This window comes from Coregonus clupeaformis, unplaced genomic scaffold (genome assembly GCF_020615455.1).
Source record: "Coregonus clupeaformis isolate EN_2021a unplaced genomic scaffold, ASM2061545v1 scaf0644, whole genome shotgun sequence".
Lineage (NCBI taxonomy): Eukaryota > Metazoa > Chordata > Actinopteri > Salmoniformes > Salmonidae > Coregonus > Coregonus clupeaformis.
Window position 1 is genome coordinate 153,337 of NW_025534099.1, and position 20,147 is coordinate 173,483.

At 44.2% G+C, this 20,147-nt stretch overlaps 1 protein-coding gene across 1 annotated transcript in view; it reads left to right on the plus strand.

The window, feature by feature from the left end:
* The window catches only part of LOC123485287 (ectonucleoside triphosphate diphosphohydrolase 1-like), a 99,100-nt gene that overhangs the window by 49,693 nt on the left and 29,260 nt on the right, over positions 1–20,147 (plus strand). The window contains 4 exon segments of the mRNA XM_045216236.1: positions 2,134–2,261; positions 11,879–11,994; positions 12,128–12,280; positions 15,203–15,363. Coding sequence (XP_045072171.1) covers positions 2,134–2,261; positions 11,879–11,994; positions 12,128–12,280; positions 15,203–15,363 — 558 coding nt within the window.

The window sequence follows — 20,147 nt, forward strand, 5'->3', positions numbered from 1 at the left end:
GTGAGTAGTCAGAGCAACCAGACACCATTCCCCTCCCTCCACAGTGAGTAGTCAGAGCAACCAGACACCATTCCCCTCTCTCCACAGTGAGTAGTCAGAGCAACCAGACACCATTCCCCTCTCTCCACAGTGAGTAGTCAGAGCAACCAGACACCATTCCCCTCTCTCCACAGTGAGTAGTCAGAGCAACCAGACACCATTCCCTTCTCTCCACAGTGAGTAGTCAGAGCAACCAGACACCATTCCCCTCTCTCCACAGTGAGTAGTCAGAGCAACCAGACACCATTCCCCTCTCTCCACAGTGAGTAGTCAGAGCAACCAGACACCATTCCCCTCTCTCCACAGTGAGTAGTCAGAGCAACCAGACACCATTCCCCTCTCTCCACAGTAAGTAGTCAGAGCAACCAGACACCATTCCCCTCTCTCCACAGTGAGTAGTCAGAGCAACCAGACACCATTCCCCTCTCTCCACAGTGAGTAGTCAGAGCAACCAGACACCATTCCCCTCTCTCCACAGTGAGTAGTCAGAGCAACCAGACACCATTCCCCTCTCTCCACAGTGAGTAGTCAGAGCAACCAGACACCATTCCCCTCTCTCCACAGTGAGTAGTCAGAGAAACCAGACACCATTCCCCTCTCCACAGTGAGTAGTCAGAGCAACCAGACACCATTCCCCTCTCTCCACAGTGAGTAGTCAGAGCAACCAGACACCATTCCCCTCTCTCCACAGTGAGTAGTCAGAGCAACCAGACACCATTCCCCTCTCTCCACAGTGAGTAGTCAGAGCAACCAGACACCATTCCCCTCTCTCCACAGTGAGTAGCGCCAAGTCAGAGAGCTACAATAGCGTCAGTCACTTCTTCACTTGGAATATACAGTAGAGTAGCAGCGCTTGTTTTACCTTGTTCAGATGAAATCTTTACCTCCGATCCGATGTTTGATCGAGCTGATAAACCATTCGTAGGCATTCCATCCAGCGGTAGTTTTTTGACAAATATAAAGGCAATTTGTAATCCAATAACAAACTAGCCTTGAGGCGACAGGTATGTGATGCAGTAGTCAGACGTGCTTCCAAAGTAACCACAGAACAGTTCATCCAAAGTTCCAAGTGTAAAAAACTAACATTTATTTTCCAAACAAAAGATAATTGCATAGGCTACATTCCATCGATGAACAAAGTCAAAGCGATCAGATTTAAACTGTAAACAAAAGGTAGCAACTTTCTTAGTGGCGTGGCGTGACGTGGCGTGACGTGGCGTGACGTGGCGTGACATGGCATGGCGTAGTGTAGCGGTCAAAAAACGGTAAGGTACCGCCATGCCTGAGGCCTAGTAGACCCATACTGCCAAAAACCTAAATAGGTAAAGGGAAGGGGAACAAATAGGTAAAGGGAGTGTGCCCAGGAAAGGCTCCATCATTCTTTCAAATACCCATGATAACCATAGACAACCAAACAACATGAGCTCATCAACCATACTCCATCATTCCTAATACAAAACATATACTTATATTCAATAATAATATTTTTCTAAATGGAGTAAAACAATAAATAGAGCACAAATAAAGAAAATGAGAATATGTCTCTAACATCTGCTAAATATGTGTATGCTACCAATAACATTGTATTTGATTTGAGAAAGAGTTCAAGCCGTAGGGTAGTTCTGTGTGAGTGTGACCAGTGGACTCAATAGGCTGACTGAATGAGGAGAGGATGTTGTCAACCTTTTCAAAGTGGTTGACAAAGTAGTCCGCAGAGAGGGAGGAGGGAAGGAGAGGGGTGCAGGATGAAGAAGGGAGGAGAAGGTGGAAAATAGTTTCCTAGGGGGGAACCTCTGGTTAGAGCGTAACTTGAGTTCATGTGGACATTTAAAACACATTTAGAACGAGTCCCTAGTTACACAACAACAACAACAACAACAACAACAACAGAAGCAACAATAACAACAACACTCAGAACCCTAATGTCATCAAAAATACAGATGTGACATCATCAACAGCTGGATGGAAGATGCTAACTCTCTCTCTCTCCAACTTTCCCTCTCTCTTCTTACCTCTCTCCCTCTCTCCTTCTCTCCTCCTCCATTTCTCTCTCCGTCCTCTCTCCTCCTCTCTCATCTTCTCCCTCTTCCTCAGAGATTAAAGAAAATAACGCCTGGCATAAGGCTGTGATCCTCTTCATCACTGTGCTTGTTATCACAGCGATAGTTGCCCTGGTGACAACAGCAGTATTGCAGAACCAGCCTCTCCTACAGAAGTACAAGGTACCAGATTTTTCAGATTCTGTGGCTTGGATGGAAAATTTCATAATATTGTAGTCGTGCCAGTCGGAGAAACTATAGTATGCATTGGTTGAAGCTCGATGTTACATTTAAATATCCCTACCATCATATCTAAGCCAATATGACACCAATGTTTATGAAAATTCACAAATCAACTTGATTGGAGGTACACAGCACACACCCTACCTCTCCTCATGAGCTGTCCGGCCATTACCAAGAACCACATACCGGATATCTTAACAGGGTCGTTGACTATTTAGTTTTCAGAGTATTTTCTGCGTCTACCTAGCTCAAATTCTAGATGTCGGATTAAAACGAGACTGTAGCATCCATAAAGTGACCATTGGACTTAAACAATGTCTGATTGGCTAAGGTTGTAGGTGCAACAGTTTTTATTAAATGTATAATTTATCACATGCTCATTTCTGTCCATTAAGAACCAACGATGTGCTACCAGGACCAGCAACTCGATTGCTGCGTAACAGCAGCAGCTAGCTAGTAGCAGGCTAGCAGCTGTAGCTAACTAGCTAACACCAGTCAGATGAGAAGCAAGCTACAAGCAAAGGAAGCTAGCTAGATAGGTATATTTTTCTATGGAAGGTTTTTCATATGGCTGAAGTCATCTGTGTAAAATAAATCAGAGCACAAACAAACAAGCTAGCGAACGTCCTTGGCTGCTATTATAACCAGTTAGCTAGCCAATTAGCCAGTAGCCAGTAGTCACAAGCCAACGAGACTATGCCATACAGTGCCTTCAGAAAGTATTCACACCCCTTGACTTTTTCCACATTTTGTTGTCTTACAGCCTGAATTTAAAATGGTTAACATTGAGATTTTGTGCACTGATCTACACACAATATCCCACAATGTAAAAAGTGGAATTTCTGTTATAGACATTTTTACCAATTATTTAAAAATGTAAAGCTAAAATGTCTTGAGTCAATAAGTATTTGACCTCTTTGTAATGGCAAGCCTAAATACATTCAGGAGTAAAAATAAACAAGTCACATTAATGTTTTTTTCTCTTATATAATATGTTGCATGGACTCACTGTGTGCAATAATAGTGGTTAACATGATTTTTGAGGGATTACCCCATCTCTGTACCCCACACATACAATTACCTGTAAGGTCAAGCACAGATTCAACCACAAAGACCAGGGAGGTGCACAGATTCAACCACAAAGACCAGGGAGGTGCACAGATTCAACCACAAAGACCATGGAGGTTTCCCAGTGCCTCGCAAAGAAGGACACCTATTGGTAGATGGGTAAAAAAAAGCAGACACTGAATATCCCTTTTAGCATGGTGAAGTTATTCATTACGTTTTGGATGGTGTATCAATACACCCAGTCATAGGAGGGTTTTATAAATAAACATTGACCAGTGTGTCTTGCGTTATACAGAGATGACCAGTTTACAGAGGAGTATAGAGTGCAGTGGATGTGTCCTATAAGGAACATTGGTGGGAAATCTGATGGCCGAATGGTAAAGAACATCTAGCCACTCGAGAGCACCCTTACCTGCCGATCTATAAATTACGTCTCCGGTCATCTGAATCAGGGTAAGTTTGGCAGCTGGGGTGAAAGAGGAGCGATTACCATAGAGGAAACCTGTCCCGGTTTCGGCCGAGGCTGCTCCTTCTCCTTGTTCGGGCAGGCTTCGGCGGTCGTCGTCTCCGGAGTACTAGCTGCCACCGTTCTATGTTTCTATGTTGGATTGGTTTTGTCTGTTTTGCTACACCTGTTCCTTATTAGTGTTCATTATGTGTCCTATTTAGTTCTCTTGAGTTTGGTCAGGTGTTGTGTGTAATTGTTCTTTGTCACGTTGTGTGCTAGTTCGTTTATTCTGTTCTCTCTGTATTTTGTGTTTGAGAGAGAGTTCCGCACTTTGTGCGCCTTAGCATACTTTACTGTTGTGCGTAAAGTTCGCCTGTAGCCTGTTGCCGTGTGTGGCTCGTTTTTGGACTTTACTAAAGACGCTGTTCGAAACCTCTGTGTGTCCTGCGCCTGATTCTACACAACCTCTACACTCAACCCTGACAAAACCAAGTCTAGATTTAACCTTAGCCTGCAGCTTTGATATGTGCTGAGAGAAGGACAGTGTACCGTCTAGCCGTACTCCCAAGGACTTGGATGAGGTGACTACCTCAAGCTCTAAACCCTCACAGGCAGTAAATCCGGGGAGGGGCCAGCTGAATATTAGACTGTATCATCTGTATATAAATGGATGAGAGAGCTTCCTACTGCCTGAGCTACAGTGCCTTCAGAAAGTATTCACCCCCCTGGACTTTTTCCACATGTTGTGTTACAGCCTGAATTTAAAATGGATTAAGTTTAGATTTTTTGTCATAAATGGAATTATGTTTTTTGAAACGTTTACCAATTAATGAAAAATGAAAAGCTGAAATGTCTTGAGTCAATAAGTATTCAAGCACTTTGTTATGACAAGCCTAAATAAGTTCAGATGTAAAAATGTGCTTAACAAGTCACATAATAATTAGCATGGACTCACTTTGTATGCGATAATAGTGTTTAACATGATTTTTAAATGACTACCTCATCTCTGTACCACACACATACAATTATCTGTAAGATCCTTACATTTACATTTACATTTATGTCATTTAGCAGATGCTCTTATCCAGAGCGACTTACAAATTGTAAATATATAATTGTAAATTATTATTATTATTATTTTTAATTATTATAATTCTTTTATATATTTTGTGGGGGGTGGGGTGGGGGGTAGAAGGATTACTTTTATACTATTCCCAGGTCAGCAGCCTATCTCTTACCCCCGTGGAAACTTAGATGCGCTCAGGAGGACAGGTAGCAGGAGCGGGTTCCCTCCCCAGAGCCTGGCGGTTGTCCACATCAGAGTGAGCAGGTGACAATTAGGAGAAAATGGTTGAGGGGTCAGCAACCAATGGAGTGAGCTTGGAGATGGCTTCATTTGCCTTCCTGTAGTCCACTGTCACCCGCCAGTCACCAATTGATTTTTTCACTGGCCATACTAGGCTATCAGAGGCAGAGTGGGTCTTCAACAATACCCATGTCCCATAGATCTCTAATCACCATAGCTTCAATACCCATGACCCATAGATCTCTAATCACCATAGCTTCAATACCCATGTCCCATAGATCTCTAATCACCATAGCTTCAATACCCATGTCCCATAGATCTCTAATCACCATAGCTTCAATACCCATGTCCCATAGATCTCTAATCACCATAGCTTCAATACCCATGTCCCATAGATCTCTAATCACCATAGCTTCAATACCCATGTCCCATAGATCTCTAATCACCATAGCTTCAATACCCATGTCCCATAGATCTCTAATCACCATAGCTTCAATACCCATGTCCCATAGATCTCTAATCACCATAGCTTCAATACCCATGTCCCATAGATCTCTAATCACCATAGCTTCAATACCCATGTCCCATAGATCTCTAATCACCATAGCTTCAATACCCATGTCCCATAGATCTCTAATCACCATAGCTTCAATACCCATGTCCCATAGATCTCTAATCACCATAGCTTCAATACCCATGTCCCATAGATCTCTAATCACCATAGCTTCAATACCCATGTCCCATAGATCTCTAATCACCATAGCTTCAATACCCATGTCCCATAGATCTCTAATCACCATAGCTTCAATACCCATGTCCCATAGATCTCTAATCACCATAGCTTCAATACCCATGTCCCATAGATCTCTAATCACCATAGCTTCAATACCCATGTCCCATAGATCTCTAATCACCATAGCTTCAATACCCATGTCCCATAGATCTCTAATCACCATAGCTTCAATACCCATGTCCCATAGATCTCTAATCACCATAGCTTCAATACCCATGTCCCATAGATCTCTAATCACCATAGCTTCAATACCCATGTTCCATAGATCTCTAATCACCATAGCTTCAATACCCATGTCCCATAGATCTCTAATCACCATAGCTTCAATACCCATGTCCCATAGATCTCTAATCACCATAGCTTCAATACCCATGTCCCATAGATCTCTAATCACCATAGCTTCAATACCCATGTCCCATAGATCTCTAATCACCATAGCTTCAATACCCATGTCCCATAGATCTCTAATCACCATAGCTTCAATACCCATGTCCCATAGATCTCTAATCACCATAGCTTCAATACCCATGTCCCATAGATCTCTAATCACCATAGCTTCAATACCCATGTCCCATAGATCTCTAATCACCATAGCTTCAATACCCATGTCCCATAGATCTCTAATCACCATAGCTTCAATACCCATGTCCCATAGATCTCTAATCACCATAGCTTCAATACCCATGTCCCATAGATCTCTAATCACCATAGCTTCAATACCCATGTCCCATAGATCTTTAATCACCATAGCTTCAATACCCATGTCCCATAGATCTTTAATCACCATAGCTTCCTTGCTAATGGGATATTGTTTTGTGCAAGGTGGGGCCACACCTGTCAAGCACACTGGTTCAATGTCCAAAGTTCCACACTCATTTTTCTTCATAGTCCAAATAGGATGGTTCTGAACTGTAGATCCCAGCAGTTGCCACGTCACCTTTCCTTCAGAGATGTTCAGTGTTCACTGCAAAGTTGTTAACCAGTATGTTCACATATATCCATCAGATTTCATATGTACACCAGCTGAGATGGGCCGTAAGAGGGGGTCTGTTAGTTTACCTCCACAGCATCCAGCAAACTCTGCTGCTGAGCCGGAGAGAGCTTCTTACATCAGCATTGTGTATTTGGGGCTGTTGTCCTGTTTCCATTTTCCCTTGGATGGCCCCTGCTTCTCCTGGCCACTTCTCATAAGGACACGTTTTCTTTTCCATGTTGACATCCCGGAGCAGCTGCCCTTTTCCAGAGTTGTTTTCTCACTTAAAAATGGCATTACATTAACTTCAAAAGTTGTATAATATATATTAAATTTACATGTTACATTTACGTCATTTAGCAGACGCTCTTATCCAGAGCGACTTACAAATTGGTGCATTCACCTTATAGCCAGTGGGATAACCATTTGACAATATGTTTTTTTTTTTTGGGGGTGGGGGTAAGGGGGGTAGAAGGATGACTTTATCATATCCCAGGTATTCCTTAAAGAGGTGGGGTTTCAAGTGTCTCCGGAAGGTGGTGAATGACTCCGCTGTCCTGGCGTCGTGAGGTCCTTCAGTCGAGCTGTGAATTTTAAACACAGATTCAACCATAAAGACCAGGGAAAGGGCACCTATTGGTAGATGGGTGAAGAAAGGATGACTTTATCCTATCCCAGGTATTCCTTAAAGAGGTGGGGTTTCAAATGTCTCCGGAAGGTGGTGAGTGACTCCGCTGTCCTGGCATTGTGAGGGAGCTTGTTCCACCATTGGGGTGCCAGAGCAGCAAACAGTTTTGACTGGGCTGAGCGGGAACTATGCTTCCGCAGAGGTAGGGGGCAAGCAGGCCAGAGGTGGATGAACGCAATGCCCTCGTTTGGGTGTAGGGACTGATGAGAGCCTGAAGGTACGGAGGTGCCGTTCCCCTCACAGCTCCGTAGGCAAGCACCATGGTCTTGTAGCAGATGCAAGCTTCAACTGGAAGCCAGTGGAGTGTGCGGAGGACCGGAGTGACGTGAGAGAACTTGGGAAGTTTGAACACAAGATGGGCTGCGGCGTTCTGGATGAGTTGTAGGGGTTTAATGACACAGGCAGGGAGCCCAGCCAACAGCGAGTTGCAGTAATCCAGACAGGAGATGACAAGTGCCTGGATTAGGACCTGTGCCGCTTCCTGTGTAAGGCAGGGTCGTACTCTCCGAATGTTGTAGAGCATGAACCTACAGGATCGGGTCACCGCCTTGATGTTAGCGGAGAACGACGGGGTGTTGTCCAGGGTCAAGCCAAGGCTCTTTGCACTCTGGGAGGAGGACACAACGGAGTTGTCAACTGTGTTGGCGAGATCATGGAACGGGCAGTCCTTCCCCGGGAGGAAGAGCAGCTCCGTCTTGCCGAGGTTCAGCTTGAGGTGGTGATCCGTCATCCACACTGATATGTCTGCCAGACATGCAGAGATGTGATTCGCCACCTGGTTATCAGAAGGGGGAAAGGAGAAGATTAGTTCTGTGTCGTCTGCGTAGCAATGATAGGAGAGGCCATGTGAGGATATGACAGAGCCAAGTGACTTAGTGTATAGCGAGAATAGGAGAGGGCCTAGAACTGAGCCCTGGGGACACAAGTGGTGAGAGCACGTGGTGCGGAGACAGATTCTCGCCACGCCACTTGGTAGGAGCGACCGGTCAGGTAGGACGCAATCCAAGAGTGAGCCGCGCTGGAGATGCCCAACTCGGAGAGGGTGGAGAGGAGGATCTGATGGTTCACAGTATCAAAGGCAGCAGACAGGTCTAGAAGGACAAGAGCAGAGGAGAGAGAGTTAGCTTTAGCAGTGCGGAGAGCCTCCGTGACACAGAGAAGAGCAGTCTCAGTTGAATGACCAGTCTTGAAACCTGACTGGTTTGGATCAAGAAGGTAATTCTGAGAGAGATAGCAAGAGAGTTGGCTAAATACGGCACACTCAAGAGATCTGGAGAGAAAAGAAAGAAGGTATACTGGTCTGTAGTTGTTGACATCGGAGGGATCGAGTGTAGGTTTTTTGAGAAGGGGTGCAACTCTCGCACTCTTGAAGACGAAAGGGTCATAGCCAGCGGTCAAGGATGAGTTGATGAGCGAGGTGAGGTAAGGGAGAAGGTCACCGGAGATGGTCTGGAGAAGAGAGGGAGGGATAGGGTCAAGCGGGCAGGTTGTTGGGCGGCCAGCCATCACAAGTCGCAAGATTTCATGTGGAGAGAGAGAGGAGAAAGAAGTAAAAGCATAGGATAGGGCAGTGTGAGCAGGACCAGCAGTGTCATTCGACTTAACAAACGAGGATCGGATGTCGTCTACCTTCTATTCAAAATGGTTGACGAAGTCATCCACAGAGAGGGAACCGGGGGGGAGGGGGAGGAGGATTCAGCAGGGAGGAGAAGGTGGCAAAGAGCTTCCTAGGGTTAGAGGCAGATGCTTGGAATTTAGAGTGGTAGAAAGTGGCTTTAGCAGCAGAAACAGAGGGAAAAAATGTAGAGAGGAGGGAGTGAAAAGATGCCAGGTCCGCAGGGAGTCTAGTTTTCCTCCATTTCCGCTCGGCTGCCCGGAGCTCTGTTCTGTGAGCTCGCAATGAGTTGTCAAGCCACGGAGCAGGAGGGGAGGACCGAGGCCGGCCGGGAGGATAGGGGGACATATAGAGTCAAAGGATGCAGAAAGGGAGGAGAGGAGGGTTGAGGAGGCAGAATCAGGAGATTGGTGGGAGAAGGGTTAGGGTTAGGGTTAGAAGAACAGCATCTAGTAAAGATGAGGTCAAGCGTATTGCCTGCCTTGTGAGTAGGGGGACGGTGAGAAGGTGAAGTCAAAAGAGGAGAGGAGTGGAAAGAAGGAGGCAGAGAGAAATGAGTCAAAGGCAGACGTAGGGAGGTCAAAGTCACCCAGGACTGTGAGGGGTGAGCCATCCTCAAGAAAGGAACTTATCAATGCGTCAAGCTCATTGATGAACTCTCCAAGGGAACCAGGAGGGCGATAAATGACAAGGACGTTAAGCTTGAATGGGCTAGTGACTGTGACAGCATGGAATTCAAATGAGGAGATAGACAGATGGGTCAGGGGAAAAAGAGAGAATGTCCACTTGGGAGAGATGAGGATTCCTGTGCCACCGCCGCGCTGACCAGATGCTCTGTATGTGTTTATATATTTATAACCCCCTGAGGACTCAAACCTCTATCTATAGAACACAACTTGTTAACCATAAAACTTGTGTTTACTTCAAAAGCTTGTTGAGGACTCGAACCTCCTAAAACTTGTGTTCACTTCAAAAGCTTGTACAAGGCTTACATTACCCTAAATTGCTACTTAACTAGCAACTCACTTCTATGCAACAAGAAGGTTTCACACCCTTAATCAATCATAGCTCATTTTAACTGATAGAGCTTTTACAAAGGACTCAAACCCCTATAAATCACAGATAGGTATCACTCTTCTATTAACTTGATTTGGTTCTTTTAGATGATGGTCTAGACTCAGCCAGCAATATGCCGTCAATCAGGAGGTGAAGAGCTGACTCCCACAGCCCTCTCTCTTTCCCCTGGATCAACACACAGTTGATTAGTTTTTTATTGTTGTTGGTCCAGACCAATTCATCCGGTCACGGCACAATGTGTTAGCAGTTTATGTTATTCTTCAATAACACAGACCCCAAAGCAAATCAGGGGGAGAAAAGTATATTTATTCAAAGAGAACAAATCATAGTTGTTATGCTGGAAAGTAGATGGTAGATGTTCATTCTTCCCTGTCCTCAATGTTTCTCCACTGAACAAATGTAGTTTATACCCAAGCCTGTGGTTGACCAATTAGAATTCCTTGCAATAAAATTGGGCTAATGGCCAAATACCAAGTATCCCGTTTCAGGCTCAATGTATAGACAATTTGGACCAATGAGAACTTGCCACATGTAGCTATGAGTCCCAGACTGGAGCCCCTACACAGATTCTAAACATGTTGAACTGATAACAACTATTTCCATTGATCGTTCATTCTCTCTTGACATCTAGTCCTCTGCATTGTGTATTTATCTTTGAATATTCTTACAATGCCAAATCTTTTCAGCCTTCTGAGGGGGAAGAGGCGTTGTCGTGTCGTCTTCATGACTGTGTTGGTGTGTTTGGACCATGATAGGTCCTTAGTGATGTGGACACCGAGGAACTTGAAGCTCTCGACCCGCTCCATAACTGCCTCGTCGATGTGAATGGGGGCGTGTCCAGCCCTCCGTTTGCTGTAGTCCACACTAAGCCCCTTTGTCTTGCCCACGTTGAGAGAGCGGTTGTTGTCTCTGACCTCCTCCCTATAGGCTGTCTCTTCATTGTCGGTGATCAGGCCTTTCACCGTTGGATCGTCTGCAAACTTAATGATGGTGTTAGAGTTGTGCACGGCAAAGCAGTTATGGGTGAACAGGCAGTAAGGGAGAGGACTAAGCATGCACCCCTGAGGGGGCCCCCGTGTTGAGGGCCAGATTGGCGGATGTGTTGTTGCCTACCCTCACCACCTGGCGGCGGCCCGTCAAGAAGTCCAGGATCCAGTTGCAGAGGGGGTGTTTAGTCCCAGGATCCTTAGCTTAGTGATGAGCTTTGAGGGCACTATGGTGTTGATCGCTGAGCTGTATTCAATGAACAGCATTCTCACGTAGGTGTTCCTTTTGTCCAGGTGGGAAAGGGCAGTGTGGAGTGCATTAGAGATTGCGTCATCTGTGGATCTGTTGGGGCGGTATGCGGATTGGAGTGTGTCCAGGGTTTCTGGGATGATGGTGTTGATGTGAGCCATGACCAGCCTTTCAAAGCATTTCATGCCTACAGATGTGAGTGCCACGGGGTGGTAGTCAGGGTTACCGGGGCGGTAGTCATTTAGACAGGTTACATTCTTAGGCACAGGGATTATGTCGGTTTGCTTGAAACATGTAGGTATTACAGACTGGGTCAGAGAGCGGTTGAAAATGTCTCTCTCTCCCTCTCTCAGTATGGAATCGTCCTGGATGCTGGCTCCTCACATACAGCAGTGTATATCTACGAGTGGCCGGCAGAGAAGGAGAATGACACAGGAAGAGTGCAGCAGACACACGCCTGCAAAGTCAAGGTAGACAAACACACACAATAATCATAAAAACCTAACAATGCTAATGTTATCTAGCTAATGTGTGTGTGTGTGTGTGTGTGTGTGTGTGTGTGTGTGTGTGTGTGTGTGTGTGTGTGTGTGTGTTTCGTGTCCAGGTGCTGGTATCTCCAGCTACTCTGTGTTTCCAGGGCAGGCAGGGGCGTCTCTGAAAAGCTGTATGAAGGAAGCAGAGAGCCTCATCCCCCTACGCAGGCACCACGAGACCCCTCTCTACCTGGGGGCCACCGCCGGAATGAGGCTGCTCAGGTACCCTGACCCTTGGACACAACATGTCCTTTCGTAGGAAAGCCGGAGGCAAAGCCAATATTATCAGTTGGATGATTGGTTGAGCTTTCTTGGGTGCGTGACCACTCCGAGCCCTTACCAAAACACAAAATATGGCAGACAATTTCTCTCGCCTCAGATCTGAAAGATTTCCACCAGATAGTACAGCCACAAATTCAAAATTGGCTATATAGTAAAAATAAACTCAAATTAAAGGTTAGGGTTAGGCATAAGGTTAGCAATGTGGTTACGGTTACGGTTAGGGTTAGGGTTAGGTTTAGGTTTAAAACCTAATTTTAAGATGATAAATTGTAGAAATAGGCGGGGTTTCTGACTTTGTGGCTCTGGTAACTAGTGACGACAGATCAGAAATGAGTAGTAACGAACCCCCAACTTCAATGATGCTTATCTTAAAGTTATCCACTGATCACCGCATTTAGGAAGATAGCAAAAATTACTGAAATTACTCTCAGGCCAGGCATTAGCCACTACTAGCCATCTAATAGGGGATTACTTATTATTTGACACATTTGGGTAATCTTGCTTATATCAAGCAATAGACAGTTTGTGGAAAGGTAAAAATAACAATTAGTGGACTCGTTTTATGAATGATCAGACAGTGAAACTTCACTGAACAACAATATAAACAAAACGTGTAACGTGTTGGTCCCATGTTTCATGAAGCTGAAATAAAAGATCCCTGACATTTTCCAGACGCACAAAAAGCTTATTTTGTGCACAAATGAATTGACATCCCTGTTAGTGAGCATTTCTCCTTTGCCAAGATAATCCATCCACCTGACAGGTGTGGCATATCAAGAAGCTGATTCAACAGCATGATCATTACACAGGTGTGCCTTGTGTTGGGGACAATGAAAGACCACTCTAAAATGTGCAGTTTTGTGACACAACACAATGCCACAGATGTCTCAAGTTTTGAGGGGAGCCTACAATTGGCATGCTGACTGCAGGAATGTCCACCATTAGTGTTGCCAGATAATTGAATATTCCTTTTTCTACCATCCAAAGTTGTTTTAGAGACCGGCCTCACAACCGCAGACCACATGTATGGCGTTGCGTGGGCGAGCGGTTTGCTAATATCGACATTGTGAACGAAGTGCCCAATAGTGGCGGTGGGGTTATGGAATGGGCAGGCACAATCTACGGACAGTTAACACAATTGCATTTTATCGATGGCAATTTTAATGCACAGAAATACCGTGACGAGATCCTGAGGCTCATTGTCGTGCCATTCATCCGCCGCCATCACCTCATGTTTCAGCATGATAATGCAAGGCCCCATATCGCAAGGATCTGTACACAATTCCTGGAAGCTGAAAATGTCCCAGTTCTTCCATGTCCTGCATACTCACCAGACATATCACCCATTGAGCATGTTTGGGATGCTCTGGACCGCCGTGTACGACAGTGTGTTCCAGTTCCCGGCAATATCCAGCAACTTCACACAGCCATTGAAGAGGAGTGGAACAACATTCCACAGGCCACAATCAACAGCCTGATCAACTCTATGCGAAGGAGATGTGTCGCGCTGCATGAGGCAAATCGTGGTCACACCAGATACTGACTGGTTTTCTGATCCACACCCCTACTTTTCTTTGTGACCAACAGATGCATATCTTTATTCCCAGTCGTGAAATCCATAGATTAGGTTGTAATTTATTTATTTCCATTTCCTGATATCCTTATATGAACTGTAACTCAGTAAAATCTTTGAAATTGTTGCATGTTACGTTTATATTTTTGTTCAGTATAAAATAGCTTGTGAGGCTTTCGTTTATTTCCCAATGAATGAAGCTGAAGCTGGGTTTCCCAAGTCGTTCAGCGCTTACTGCTAATGCTGGCCAGCCAGCTAAATAGACAGCTCTGCAGCGGATCAGTGTTATTGGGATGTTATTGGGATCCATATTAGCTATTAGCCAGGGGTCCACATGCCCAAGAAGGCTCAACCAATCACCAGACTCATGGATATTATTGACTTTGCCTCCGGCTATAATATGAAAGGAAATGTCGCCCCCAGGACACTAACCAGCAAGTTAACATAAAAACACTGAACATTAAACAGGAAGTTAATATGAAAACATTGGACACTATACAGGAAGTTAATATGAAAAAACTGGACACTAACCAGAAAGTGAATATGAAAGCACTGGACACTAACCAGGAAGTAATTATGAAAACACTAGACACTAACCAGGAAGTTAATATGTAAACACTGGACACTAACCAGGAAGTAATTATGAAAACACTGGACACTAACCAGGAAGTAATTATGAAAACACTAGACACTAACCAGGAAGTTATTATGAAAACAATAGACACTAACCAGGGAAGTTATTATGAAAACACTAGACACTAACCAGGAAGTTATTATGAAAGCACTGGACACCAACTAGGAAGTTACTGGACACTAACCAGGAAGATAATATGATAACACTGGACACTAACTAGGAAGTTACTGGACACTAACCAGGAAGTTAATATGAAAACACTGGACACTAACTAGGAAGTTACTGGACACTAACCAGCAAGTTAATATGAAAACACTGGACAATAACCAGGAAGTTAATACGTAAACACTAGACACTAACCAGGAAGTTAATATATAAACACTGGACACTAACCAGGAAGTTAATTTGTAAACACTGGACACTAACCAGGAAGTTAATATGAAAACACTGGACACTAACCTGGAAGTTAATATGAAAACACTAGACACTAACCAGGAAGTTTTTATGAAAGCACTGGACACCAACTAGGAAGTTACTGGACACTAACCAGGAAGTTAATATGAAAACACTAGACACTAACTAGGAAGTTAATATGAAAACACTGGACTCTAACCAGAAAGTGTGTGTGTGTGTGTGTGTGTGTGTGTGTGTTTAGGATGGAGAACCAGAGTTTGTCTGATCAGGTGCTTGGGTCGGTAGAGGAGGCGTTGCGTTCCTCTCCGTTCTCCTATCAGGGCGCTCGCATCATCACAGGCCAGGAGGAGGGAGCCTTCGGCTGGGTCACTGTTAACTACCTGAGTGACCAACTGGAAACAGGTGAGTGATCAACTGAAACTAGACAAAACTGGACTTCTCTTTCGCATTGAAATACAGCTCATCCATAATGTTTGCACCCCGGTGACGGATGCGGGATATGCCTCGAAAACGTACCTCAATCTAGGGATGGAAGATGTAGCTGGACTCCAAATTATCCCATTATCCGAAAAGACAAATCGAGAAGCAGTGGTGGGAAAAGTACCCAATTGTCATACTTGAGGAAAAGTAAAGATACCTTAATAGAAAATGACTCAAGTAAAAGTGAAAGTCACCCAGTAAAATCCTACTTGAGTAAAAGTCTAGAAGTATTTGGTTTTAAATATGCTTAAATATCAAAAGTAAATGTAATTGCTAAAATATACTGAAGTATCAAAAGTAAAAGTATAAATCATTTTAAATTCCTTATATTAAGCAAACCACACAGCACCATTTTCTTGTTTTTTAAATTTACGGATAGCCAGGGGCACACTCCAACATCTATACAAAGCGAAGCATGTGTGTTTAGTGAGTCCGCCAGATCAGAGGCAGCAGGGATGACCAGATCAGAGGCAGCAGGGATGACCAGATCAGAGGCAGCAGGGATGACCAGGGATGTTCTCTTGATTAGTGTGTGAATTAGAATATCTTCCTGTCGTGCTAAGCATTCAAAATGTAACAAGTACTTTTGGCTGTCAGGGAAAATGTATGGAGTAAAAGTACATGATTTTCTTTAGGAATGTAGTGAAATAAAAGTACAAGTTGTCAAAAATATGAATAGTAAAGTACAGTACAGATACCTCAAAACACGACTTAAGTAGTACTTTAAAGTATTTTTACTGAAGTACTTTACACCACTGTGATTAGGTGAACACACAGCCCCTAATGAAGTGCAGAAGTACTTTACACCACTGTGATTAGGTGAACACACAGCCCCTAATGAAGTGCAGAAGTACTTTACACCACTGTGATTAGGTGAACACACAGCCCCTAATGAAGTACTTTACACCACTGTGATTAGGTGAACACACAGCCCCTAATGAAGTGCAGAAGTACTTTACACCACTGTGATTAGGTGAACACACAGCCCCTAATGAAGTGCAGAAGTACTTTACACCACTGTGATTAGGTGAACACAGCCCCTAATGAAGTGCAGAAGTACTTTACACCACTGTGATTAGGTGAACACACAGCCCTAATGAAGTGCAGAAGTACTTTACACCACTGTGATTAGGTGAACACACAGCCCCTAATGAAGTGCAGAAGTACTTTACACCACTGTGATTAGGTGAACACACAGCCCCTAATGAAGTGCAGAAGTACTTTACACCACTGTGATTAGGTGAACACACAGCCCCTAATGAAGTGCAGAAGTACTTTACACCACTGTGATTAGGTGAACACACAGACCCTAATGAAGTACTTTACACCACTGTGATTAGGTGAACACACAGCCCCTAATGAAGTACTTTACACCACTGTGATTAGGTGAACACACAGACCCTAATGAAGTACTTTACACCACTGTGATTAGGTGAACACAGCCCCTAATGAAGTGCAGAAGTACTTTACACCACTGTGATTAGATGAACACAGCCCCTAATGAAGTGCAGAAGTACTTTACACCACTGTGATTAGGTGAACACACAGACCCTAATGAAGTACTTTACACCACTGTGATTAGGTGAACACACAGCCCCTAATGAAGTGCAGAAGTACTTTACACCACTGTGATTAGGTGAACACACAGCCCCTAATGAAGTGCAGAAGTACTTTACACCACTGTGATTAGGTGAACACACAGCCCCTAATGAAGTGCAGAAGTACTTTACACCACTGTGATTAGGTGAACACACAGCCCCTAATGAAGTGCAGAAGTACTTTACACCACTGTGATTAGGTGAACACACAGACCCTAATGAAGTACTTTACACCACTGTGATTAGGTGAACACACAGCCCCTAATGAAGTACTTTACACCACTGTGATTAGGTGAACACACAGACCCTAATGAAGTACTTTACACCACTGTGATTAGGTGAACACAGCCCCTAATGAAGTGCAGAAGTACTTTACACCACTGTGATTAGATGAACACAGCCCCTAATGAAGTGCAGAAGTACTTTACACCACTGTGATTAGGTGAACACACAGACCCTAATGAAGTACTTTACACCACTGTGATTAGGTGAACACACAGCCCCTAATGAAGTGCAGAAGTACTTTACACCACTGTGATTAGGTGAACACAGCCCCTAATGAAGTGCAGAAGTACTTTACACCACTGTGATTAGGTGAACACACAGCCCCTAATGAAGTGCAGAAGTACTTTACACCACTGTGATTAGGTGAACACACAGCCCCTAATGAAGTGCAGAAGTACTTTACACCACTGTGATTAGGTGAACACAGCCCCTAATGAAGTGCAGAAGTACTTTACACCACTGTGATTAGGTGAACACACAGCCCCTAATGAAGTGCAGAAGTACTTTACACCACTGTGATTAGGTGAACACACAGCCCCTAATGAAGTGCAGAAGTACTTTACACCACTGTGATTAGGTGAACACACAGACCCTAATGAAGTACTTTACACCACTGTGATTAGGTGAACACACAGACCCTAATGAAGTACTTTACACCACTGTGATTAGGTGAACACAGCCCCTAATGAAGTGCAGAAGTACTTTTACACCACTGTGATTAGGTGAACACACAGCCCCTAATGAAGTGCAGAAGTACTTTACACCACTGTGATTAGGTGAACACACAGACCCTAATGAAGTGCAGAAGTACTTTACACCACTGTGATTAGGTGAACACACAGACCCTAATTAAGTACTTTACACCACTGTGATTAGGTGAACACACAGACCCTAATGAAGTACTTTACACCACTGTGATTAGGTGAACACAGCCCCTAATGAAGTACTTTACACCACTGTGATTAGGTGAACACAGCCCCTAATGAAGTGCAGAAGTACTTTACACCACTGTGATTAGGTGAACACACAGCCCCTAATGAAGTGCAGAAGTACTTTACACCACTGTGATTAGGTGAACACACAGCCCCTAATGAAGTGCAGAAGTACTTTACACCACTGTGATTAGGTGAACACACAGACCCTAATGAAGTACTTTACACCACTGTGATTAGGTGAACACACAGACCCTAATGAAGTACTTTACACCACTGTGATTAGGTGAACACACAGCCCCTAATGAAGTGCAGAAGTACTTTACACCACTGTGATTAGGTGAACACACAGCCCCTAATGAAGTGCAGAAGTACTTTACACCACTGTGATTAGGTGAACACACAGCCCCTAATGAAGTGCAGAAGTACTTTACACCACTGTGATTAGGTGAACACAGCCCCTAATGAAGTGCAGAAGTACTTTACACCACTGTGATTAGGTGAACACAGCCCCTAATGAAGTGCAGAAGTACTTTACACCACTGTGATTAGATGAACACAGCCCCTAATGAAGTGCAGAAGTACTTTACACCACTGTGATTAGGTGAACACACAGACCCTAATGAAGTACTTCACACCACTGTGATTAGGTGAACACACAGCCCCTAATGAAGTGCAGAAGTACTTTACACCACTGTGATTAGGTGAACACACAGCCCCTAATGAAGTGCAGAAGTACTTTTACACCACTGTGATTAGGTGAACACACAGCCCCTAATGAAGTGCAGAAGTACTTTACACCACTGTGATTAGGTGAACACACAGCCCCTAATGAAGTGCAGAAGTACTTTACACCACTGTGATTAGGTGAACACACAGACCCTAATGAAGTACTTTACACCACTGTGATTAGGTGAACACACAGACCCTAATGAAGTACTTTACACCACTGTGATTAGGTGAACACACAGACCCTAATGAAGTACTTTACACCACTGTGATTAGGTGAACACAGCCCCTAATGAAGTGCAGAAGTACTTTACACCACTGTGATTAGATGAACACAGCCCCTAATGAAGTGCAGAAGTACTTTACACCACTGTGATTAGGTGAACACACAGACCCTAATGAAGTACTTTACACCACTGTGATTAGGTGAACACACAGCCCCTAATGAAGTGCAGAAGTACTTTTACACCACTGTGATTAGGTGAACACAGCCCCTAATGAAGTGCAGAAGTACTTTACACCACTGTGATTAGGTGAACACACAGCCCCTAATGAAGTGCAGAAGTACTTTACACCACTGTGATTAGGTGAACACACAGCCCCTAATGAAGTGCAGAAGTACTTTACACCACTGTGATTAGGTGAACACAGCCCCTAATGAAGTGCAGAAGTACTTTACACCACTGTGATTAGGTGAACACACAGCCCCTAATGAAGTGCAGAAGTACTTTACACCACTGTGATTAGGTGAACACACAGCCCCTAATGAAGTGCAGAAGTACTTTACACCACTGTGATTAGGTGAACACACAGACCCTAATGAAGTACTTTACACCACTGTGATTAGGTGAACACACAGACCCTAATGAAGTACTTTACACCACTGTGATTAGGTGAACACAGCCCCTAATGAAGTGCAGAAGTACTTTACACCACTGTGATTAGGTGAACACACAGCCCCTAATGAAGTGCAGAAGTACTTTACACCACTGTGATTAGGTGAACACACAGCCCCTAATGAAGTGCAGAAGTACTTTACACCACTGTGATTAGGTGAACACACAGACCCTAATTAAGTACTTTACACCACTGTGATTAGGTGAACACACAGACCCTAATGAAGTACTTTACACCACTGTGATTAGGTGAACACAGCCCCTAA